Genomic DNA, 10539 nt, shown 5'->3' with positions numbered 1-10539 from the left:
TGTCCATTGGCTCCTTTTCTCTGCCACTTGTACCTTTTGTACCTTCCTACCCTGGTCTCGCGCTGCAACCTTTCTGTGAGTTGCGCGGGTTTATAGGTGATGAAGGTTCTTATCGAATTGCTAAGTATCGTAATTGTGGTTCTCTTCTGATTGGCCCTCGCGCCTCTTCATGGGATGTGGTGGTAATCGCGCGAGGTTGTCTTAACAAGAGAAGTGCTGAATAAGGAGTATGGCCCTTGCGCAGCCTTGATGAAGGTTTGCGCGGCTTTTTGGGGCCATACCCCTTCAAGCCCCCCCAGTCCAGTGCTGCACCATGCGCAGGGCAAGTGGTTGGAGCTCTGGACTTAGAAAAAGAAAATTATAGAGCTTGCTTGTTTTGGCCTGTTGATGAGCGCGTATAGGAGTTGACGATTATTACGGCGCGAGTATATATCTGTTCGCTGATTGTTGCCCAATAAGGACGCGCGGGTATCTTGTATACAAGGTAGATTGCGCGCCCATATGTGACTTCTTTGGTAAGTGTTGTGGAATTTGGGCGGGAAATTCCTCGAAATTTGAATTCTGATGGTTTGGTGAGATAAGTCTCTGATTGTGACGCTTGAGTTGACTCCTGGCACGGATGTCATCATGCCGTCTGTTGACGGTTCCACTTTTTGTCAGGAAAGTGAGGCCCACGCGCGCGTGGTAACCGTCACCCCTGCTTTACGCCTTACGTGGCATCTTCTCGTTGGTCAACTGAACGGTGGATGCGGCACGTTTACCCATCGCATTAAATGCGATGGGTATATATATTCGATAAAGGTGAGAGGAACGAACTCATCTTATGCTCTTTCTACTTGTTTCTATCTAATCTTCATCGCTTCTTCAAATCTTCAAACCTGTGTAGCAGTTCTTCAAGTTCTTCATATCTGAGTTTCCTGAATATTCAACGACTCTTCAACAAAACCGATGGCAGAAGAACATGTTGAAGATAATCCCGGAGAAGAGGGGCCAGTCCCGGTTCTCCGGTGGGATTTAGGTTTGTTTGAGCAAATCGTCAGGAGTTTCCGGTTTCCACCGGAATGGGATGCAAGGTATCCGGCCCAGAATCAAACGGCCGCCGATGCGCCGCCGGGTTATATTACGTTATTCGAAGATTTCTTCCTCCAGGGGAATTTCCAGCTACCGGCGACGAACTTTATGGGAAATATTCTTCATTTTTATAATTTCCATATTTCTCAGATGAGCCCGTCTGGGATGGTTAGGGTTCGACATTTCGAGTTCTTATGTTGAGCCCATGGCATTGAGCCTACTGTAGAGAAGTTCCGAGCCTTTTATCAGCTCATCCGGACTATGGGCTTCTTTTCTTTTGCCAGCCGTGGAGCTGCGAGTAAGATCTTGCTGAACCCGCCGAAAAGTTTCCATGATTGGAAACCTAAATTCTTCTTCATTCGCGAGGAGGTGCTCCCGATCGCCATGCCTTTCCGGGACTGGACTGAGCCGGTGTTGAAAAAAGATCTTCCAATTCCCAAACATGAAAGGTGGTATCAGCAACTTACTCCAACCCCTAACCGGGTATTTGGAGAAAATGTCCTCGTTGCGGCGCGCATGAGTGACCGATGGTCGCCTGATAGCGAGGAAGTTCCTGTCTTGAAGATTGGTGATCAAGTTAGTGATTTCCTTAATTTCCCTGATTTCGTGCTTCCTGCTTTTTAACGCTTTCTCAATCTCTTGACGTAGACTATAGCAATCATCAGTCAGGTGTCCTGTGTCTTTGTGAAAATCACAGTACAAGTTGGGGTCTTGCCCCTTCTTGTTTGTCATAGGCCTGGGAGCCTTGAAATCATGGTTCTCCGTCATCAACACCTCTTTTGGCGTTTTTATGAGCGGAGTCCAGTGCTTGTCTCGATTATCATCCTTGACTGCTTTCCGGTAACCGATCCTATCAATTGTATCACGCGCGTCTTCTCTGTAGCGCGGCCTTTCATTGTGACCCCTTGATCTTCTGGACTTCCAATCATTATCTTTGTATTTGTTGCGCTTGTTGTGATCGCGCGTGTTCCCTCTGGCAAACCAATCTTCAGAGTAATAACTCTTGCTTCCAGCGAGCGATTCTTCCGTTTGCGCGACTATCTTCGCGGCTTCCATGAGTTTATCCCATTCTTTGGGCATTCCGTCTTTGCCAGTGATAGTCCTGATCAGGCTATCACAGTGAATGGCTTTCTTAAAATGACAACGCATGAGTTGTTTGCTTACGCCACCGATCTCCAAACATTCTTTGTTAAAGCGAGTGATGAAATCTTCCAAACCCTTGCCATCTCTTCGCCAGATGTCTTCCACTTCAGCCGTGGTATCGCCGTTGTTGGCTGAAGTAACTCAAGAACTGAGTCTTGAAATATACCCATGACTTAATCTTTCCCGGAGGAAGGCTATCGAACCAGGCGCGAGCAGCCCCGGTAAGAGTTTGAATAAACAAGTGACACCACATAGGCATGTTCCAACCTCCCATGCAACCTACGCTTGTGAAAGTTCTGACGTGATCATCAGGATCAGTCAATCCGTTGAACTTCCCAACTGTCGGAGGTAACTTCTCTCTTGAAAGCGGCGCAAGCGCAATTTTTGGGATGAACTTTGAATGTTCCGCGGCTTCCGCTGGCCGGTAGGCCAGGCGGAAGTCTCTTTCCGCTTCTTCCGTGTACCCGATATGCTGTCGTGGTTTGAAGTACTCATGGTTCTTCTGTAAGCAATTGAAGACTGACGAGCCCTCGTCATCTTCCCAAGTTGGATCATTCGGGTCTGTCTCCTCCCATTCGTTGTTCATGTTGCACGGCGTAATCCGGCTATGAACAGGACCTCTTTGAAGGTTCGACGGATAGTCGTAATAACTTTCCGTTTCTCCCCTTGTGTCGCGCGTGTCATGTACGCTTAGTCGCCTGGTAGGGGGAGGCGTATTGATTATGCCTTGGAGATTTGACGGTGGGTGTATCTGGCGTGCCTCCTGACTTTGTGCTCGAGGAGTGACCAAGGACGGTTCTGCCATTAGGACTGCCTCTTGCGCGATCAAAGATTGATACGCTGCGTTAATTGTGGCAATATTCTTGGCGTACCATGAGGCTGGAGTCTCGCCCTCTGGTAGCCCTAGTAGTGCCGAAACGTTCTGAGGCGGGGTTGGGTTTGAAGGTCCCTCGCCGTTGTTTCCTGGGGTGACCGTCTGAGTGATGCGGGTAGTGTGTGGTTTACGGGTTCTTCCAATTTTACTACTTACAACTGGTACACTTGCCGGTAGTGTGTGGTTTACGGGTTCTTCCAATTTCAAAACCTTTTGAATTTAATTAGTAATATATTTCACACATCACCTGCCCTCTCGGTCGACGTGCTCCAGATTTTCACGCCCACCGTCGGCACCACCAGAATCTCTGCTTGCCATTATATCAATAATTGAGCTACAGGCCAACAATAGATTTATCGTTCAGACCAATAAAATATTGAATTTTAAATATTGAGACAAACGCTTGGATAATTGCGAAGAGAAATTCAAAGAAATTTCAAAATTTCATAAATTCGTAATTTACAATACTTGTCCAATAATGGACTTTTGGAAGGAAATACAACATAATGTCCAATAATGGACTTTGGAAATGAAAATTACAATACTATGTCCTCAAGGGACTTTTGGAAACATAAATTACAATGAAATTAAAATTCAAATTCTTCAATCATCTCTCCTTCCTTTTACTATCTTGGATAGTTTCTTGAATATTTCGCTTGTCCTCCATTCATTCTTTTCAACTTGTTGTTGGATTTGTTCAGTACGTTCCAACGCTGGTTGATAACTTTAAGAGGTAATTGTTGTTGAGGTGGTGGTTGAGGTATAACTGGGTACGGATATCCGGGGTTTGGATAACCCGAATTTTGATAACTAGGTGGAAAAGTAGGTGGGTATAAGTCATTTTGAATGACCGCCTGCATATAGGGGTCATAAGATCGAGCCGGATAGTTGTAATCGGTAGCGGCTGCCGTATAGGTAGTATCAGATCCGGTCAAATTTAGATATGTGGGAAAAGGGTTATCATAACCCGTTGATGGTGACTCAGTGATAGGAGCGGTGTTAGAGGGTCCACTCATTTGGGTGTCCTCTGGTATTGATGGATAAGATGAGGGAAGAGGTAGAAGTGATCCAGACCAAGGATTACACATTCAATATAAATCCATTACTTGATTACACATTCAATATGATTTATTATAACTGATGTTATTATAATTATACTTATTATGTGATTACACATTCAATAATAAGAACTTGATTGTTTATGCTTTATACGTGATTAAATATCTAATATACGATATTATGTGGTTATTATAGGTTGATTTGGCTAATGTTTTGTATATAATTTATCATTAATACGTGATTAGACTTGAAATATTAGATATTTCATATTAAATATCATGTATTATATGTTTTTGTTTTTTGTGTAATTACGTAATCACTCAGTGTGGTTTCACATAAAATAATACAATGAAATCACGTATCATGAAACGAGAATTCAAATCACGTAGTCACGTAATAATACATAGTCAACTATTGTTACGTAATTACGTAATCACTTAGTGTGGTTTCACACACTATAATGAAATCAGGTAACCATATAATGGGTATTCAAATCACGTAGTCATATGTTGGGTATTCAAAATCACGTAATCATGTAATGTATATTCAAAATTATGTAATTTTTTGTAAGAAAATCATAGCAATAGGCTGCTCGAATTAAAGAGAATAAAAAATACGGTGTATTTTAAAAAAAATAATATTAACGTATGAAAAAAGTTATAGGCGTTTGAAAATTAAAGGGGGAAGAAGTTCAAGTGACAAATGAACAAAATTCCATTTCTCTACTTGTTTTATTCGATTGTTTGAACTAGGAATGAGCATTTGGTACTGGGTACCGATACCGTACCGGTCTGGTACCAAATTTTTTCGGTACAGGTACCGACTTTTTGGCATTTTCCGTATCGGTACCAGTTCTATACGGTACCGGTAAAATACCGTATTTTACCTTCAAATACCGGTACGGTACCGATATCAGTACCGTACCGTACCGAATATTTCGGTACCGGTACCCAGTTTTGACAAATTTCGGTATCTGTATTTTCGATACCAGTATCACACTCATCCCTAGTTTGAACCTAATAATTACGAAAATGTTACCGCCTAGTTTTGAGCTATTGATCTTGTCTCGCTCCTATCATTCGTATGATTTCTTTGTCATGTACAAGATCCAAACACAACTTTTATATTACTAACTTATATTAAATTATATTTATCAACACGTATAAAAGGTATTCTAATATAGTTTGTTTATAAAAAAGATGAAAATATTGATTGGTATTAAGGGGGTGTTTGGCTAAGCTTTTCACCACCTCCCTATAACTTATTGACTTTTACAAAAAGCTAATAAGGAGAAAAAGTGTTTGGCAAAATTATAAGCACTTTTAAAATGACTTTTTGTATAGCGAGGAAAAGTTACTTTTGTAAAGCTAGTAATGAGTGACTTTTTGAAGCTGCTTATGACTTATTGGTTTTTCTCACTCCTTTTAGTCATTTTACATGAATAAGTTAAGGCAAACATTTTTTAAAAAACAACTTGTTAACTTATTGGTTTTTCCCACTCAATAAGTTAATTCAAACACTTTTTTAAAAACTCTTTTCCAAAAAGTAATAAGTGAGTAAGTCTTTTTAACAAAAAGTACTTTTTGAGTTAAATAAGTTTAGCCAAACAAGCCTAAGAATTAAGATTTGTTTTTATTGGCCTAAGAATTAAGATTTGTTTTTATGGTATATTTTTTCAAAAGGAGTAATAATTAATAACCAACATCCAAATTAAATAGGTAAGAGTATTTTAATTTTGTTTACCTTAGGTTTTGTAAAAATAAAATAGCTGAGACTAATTTAAATAATAACGAAATTCGTATTTACAGGATAAATTCGAATCCCCTTATTTTGGTCACTTTCCTAGTTTATCGAACCCTATTGGATTCCTTGGACTATAAACACCAACATCAGAACCATAAACATGATACAGAACTTCTAAACTGAGATTCATGGCTAACTTACCTTCAGAAATCATCCTCAACATCATGTCAAGAATGCCCGTCAAATCTTTGGCTCGTTTCCGGTGTGTATCGAAGCTATGGTGTGAGTATATTGACGATCAACACCTTAAGATCATTCGTGGCCAACAATATCCAGAAGAAACCGCAATCATGATCGCTAGAACTAATTTTTCAGACCACCCCCTCATAAGTCTCTACGAAATTGAATCAAAGAAAAGTATGGTCTTGAAGATGAAAAAGATCCCCTCTTTGGAGTTTAAGTGTACACAAATTAGTTCAGAATATGATGTACCCTATATTCTAGGTTCTTGCAATGGTCTGGTCTATTTATCACTATCAGTAAAGGGTTACTGGTCCTGGATTGTGCGTCCCTGCGATATACGTGTGGTTGATCCTTTAAGGAAAGAATATTATGAGTTGCCACCTATGAATCACCCGTTAGATCAGAAGGGTATCGCGTTCTACGGGCTTGGCTTTGATGATTCTACCAACACTTTCAAGATGGTGTTCTTTACTATTGTGAATGAACGGGAGGAAGCATGCGCCATGGTGCATGTCTTCGGCACAAGATCATGGCGACAGATATCCCAAATCTCCTTGAATCCAATGATATTTACAAGGCCACCCAATTTCCCTAAAGCTGTATTCGCTTGCGGATGTTTGCATTGGCAGGATGGTTATGGCAAAATAATAAGGTTAGATATGAGGACCGAGGAATTCGGGTTGATTGATCTTCCGAATGTACAAAGACATGGTGCGGAACATGTACGTAGTGGATTAGTTGATCTGCATGGTGAAGTTGGATATGTATACTGTCGCTTCTTAAGCAGCTTGGAGGTGTGGGTATTGAAACAAAGAGAATGGGTGATTCACTGTCGGTTCGATCATAAACCGCCTCTTCCTGCTTATATTTCCATAGCGGTTATTGGCTGTTGGAATAGAGATGGGGACATAGTTATGGAAACAATCACCAAAGGGGTATGGACACAGTTGTTTGTCTACTGCCGGAAAAGCGATCTTTTGAAAGAAATCAAGTTCATTAGAAAGTCGAAAGATTTTTGTTTTTCGAATACTTTTATGTATCCAAGTAGCTTGTCTTCAATCCATGGCATTAAAGCTTATTCCATCAATAACTGATTTGCAAACAAATGTCTAAATCAGTTTTTTTTTTTTTAATTTATGTGGCTAGTAAAATATAGTTGTAGCTTATACATATCTTTGGTCGAATTGGTTTATGTTACATGTGATTTTGGTGAGGGATATGATTTGATTTACCTGTGGTATAACAATTGCTTAACTTCTCTTGTGTTTGGGCATTATCCGTGTTCAAGATATCTGCACATTTATTTTGTGTTTACATGATCATATACATATTGTGTTCTATGAATTTGGGTCGCTTAGGATCGATTATTGAGCAATTCTGAAGCAGATTAGGGAGGTGGAGGTAGGGCTGTCCAGGAGTCGAGTTCAGGTCAAGCAAACTAAACTAGTCGAGTAGGCTGAACTTGATATTTCCAACCAACCCAACATTGTTACAAAAATGAAAGATGATACCTCAACTTGTTACCTGAAACGCTTAGTACCTAACGTTGTTACTTTTAAAAACCGGTACATCCGATTCCTAATTCCATCTCTATTCATTTAAATAATGCTCATTTTTTTATCGTACTCTATGTTTCTTCAACTCACAACCTCTAACAAATAATAATATATGGAGTGAATAGTAATTAACTGTATATGTGGAATCATTATTCAATCCATGTATATCAGTTCTCTATTTCTGGGAATCGGATTTTGTGTAAAATTGATGAAAACATTAAATGTTTCCTTAAATTATAGCGTTGCAGATAATATATGGACGGTAATCCGGTTAAAAGCGTTGAAGATAATATATGGATTTCAATATGAATGCTCTTACGTATTTATGTTATTGGTAATATATGGACGGTAATCCGGTTAAAAGCGTTGAAGATAATATATTTTGTGTATGTCAATAAACTCTTACCTATTTTAATTCGTTATGCTGGCCTAGGATACATACCTTGAACTATAAATAATTGAATACCACCATGTGTTTGTTAGAGCATTCACATCCTAATCATCAAATTATGTGAGGAGGGGTTTTTATATTATAAAGGGTATAAAAAGTGGTTGTGAGTAGATGAGAGAGAAAATGTTACTGTTCATCTGTATATTTGGGGGGACACTGTTCACCCGTTATAATTTTTTAATATATTTTAAAAGTGGTTGTGAGTGGAAGTGAGAGAAAAAGGTAATGATAATATTATTTAATTGAAAGGAGAGAGAAAAAGTATTTGTTTTTATTGGAAATATATTGATATAGGAGTTGGTTTTTAGTGGAATGTATGTATAATTTGATGGATTGGATGTGAATGCTCGGTGTTAAATAATAGAGAGACTTGAAGTGTAATTGTAGAGTAGTATAGGGGGTTATTGTGAACATGTCTAGTTGTACTTAAGTAACCAGCAGATGAATGAGAAGGGTAGCTAATGATTTGAGATTAATCTCCTTCTTCTTCTGAGAATTCTTCTTCTTCTTTCTCTGTATTAGCTCAATCTCTCGATTACCATTTTTGTTCGTAACAGTGTTTAACCTCCAAATCGGGAATCATGGCTAAACTACCTTCAGAAATCACCTTCGACATCATGTCAAGAATGCCCATGAAATCTTTGGCTCGTTTTCGGTGTGTATCAAAGCTATGGTGCGGGTACATTGAAGATCAACACCTTAAGATCATTCATGGCCAACGATATCCAGAAGAATTCGCAATCATGATCGCTAGAACAAACCTTACGGAGCACCCACTCGTAAGTTTCTACACCATTGATTGAATCAAAACAACGTAGTTCGTATGCTGATGGGGTCTTGAAGGCGACGTCTTTTGAGTTTAAGCATACGAAACGTTAGTTATTTAACATGCTCTATATTCTAGGTTCTTGCAATGGTCTGGTCTATTTATCACAAGATTACTGGTTGGTGCATCCCAGTTAAGTTACGTGAGTGTGGTTAATCCTTTAAGGAAAGAATATTATGAGTTGCCACCTGTGGATCAACCGTTAGATCAGTACCACTTCTGGCTCCACCTTTGATGATTCCACCAACACTTTCAAGATGGTGTTTCTTTTGCCCAGAGAGATGTTATGCGCCAGAGTGCATGTCTTGGGCACAAGATCATGGCGACAGATACCCCAAGATATCTAGAACCCGATAAATATTTATACCGTTAAAGACAATGTCAATAAAGAGGTATTTGCTAGAGGATGTTTGCATTGGCTGGCTAAAAATAATGGCAAAATAATAAGGTTATAGATCCCAGGAGATCATGAATTCAACCCATCAATCAAGAACAAAATAACAATCGAACAAAGAACAAGAAGAGAGGGATTAACCCTAATATGCAATTGTATTAATAAACAGAATAATATAACCTGATTGTTACAAGATGCAAAATTCCAGATTACAATAACAAATGAAAATCCTAAACTATTTATAGACTTCAATGGGTGCGAGTGTAGAGTCGTGTCCTTTCACGAATAGTCACGTCTCTAGAATACGTGGATGAGAATGAAACTTGAAGAGGTGTGTCTTTACATCCACAAATCGCATCCCTTGATCCCTTGTATGCAACCAATCGCGAACAAACATGTCCTCAGGGACATACCCTTTCGATTATGAGGAGAAGTTGCCAACTTCCAGATTGTCAACTTTAGTCCCCATATTTTATAACTACCTTGTAACCGCCATCTAAATAACTTTAAACTAATGCATAATTAACCCCTGCACTTCTATCAAACTTTGATCACACAATTAAGGCCAACATTCACCCCCCTAATTGTTGATCCAAGTTTGATTCTTGAACTTTGCATGCTTCTTCCTGGGCAAACTTTAATCCTGGTGTATGCGTCACACACTACACCAAAACCTTTGCGGCCTCATCCATGTCTACATATAACTGTGCAAACCATTATGTTCCCGCTATGATTCCATCAACAATCTTCAACCCTGCAAGTCCTTAGGGAATTCCGACACGAACACCGTCTCTTGCGATTGATCTTTGTGATGGCATCCTCTCTTCCTTCTCTGTATCTTTTTCTTGGGCAATCTCTGAACCCAATATTTTTTAACTGTATGCGACTTCGTGATCAACTTCTTGGGAAATTTCTTAATGGGTGATTTTCACGAACTCGTGGATGGCTTCCCCTGCGCAACATTCTTCCCCTTGTTGCAGCCCGGCCGCACTTTCCACCGCTCGTCCTTTCATCACCGAAACCGGCACCAACCAATTTTCCTTTTCCCTCAGATGATTCTTCCGAACCGCATAACCCTTGCCTTGATTGAAGAATTGAACCCATGATCTTGATTCTTTGAGCCTTGGCTCTGATACCAATATAGATCCCAGGAGATCATGAATTCAACCCATCAATCAA

At 39.7% G+C, this 10539-nt stretch overlaps 1 protein-coding gene across 1 annotated transcript; it reads left to right on the top strand.

The window, feature by feature from the left end:
• Positions 1-6078: 6078 nt before the first annotated feature.
• On the top strand, positions 6079-7227 carry LOC110907414 (F-box protein CPR1). Its single transcript, XM_022152401.1, has one exon. It carries the CDS (start codon positions 6079-6081, stop codon positions 7225-7227), a length of 1149 nt encoding a protein of 382 aa, XP_022008093.1.
• The last annotated feature ends 3312 nt before the right edge of the window (positions 7228-10539 follow it).

Source organism: Helianthus annuus, chromosome 14 (genome assembly GCF_002127325.2).
Source record: "Helianthus annuus cultivar XRQ/B chromosome 14, HanXRQr2.0-SUNRISE, whole genome shotgun sequence".
Taxonomy (NCBI): Eukaryota; Viridiplantae; Streptophyta; class Magnoliopsida; order Asterales; family Asteraceae; genus Helianthus; species Helianthus annuus.
The sequence above is the reverse complement of the archived record's forward strand: the minus strand, read 5'-3'. Positions and strand labels throughout refer to the sequence as shown.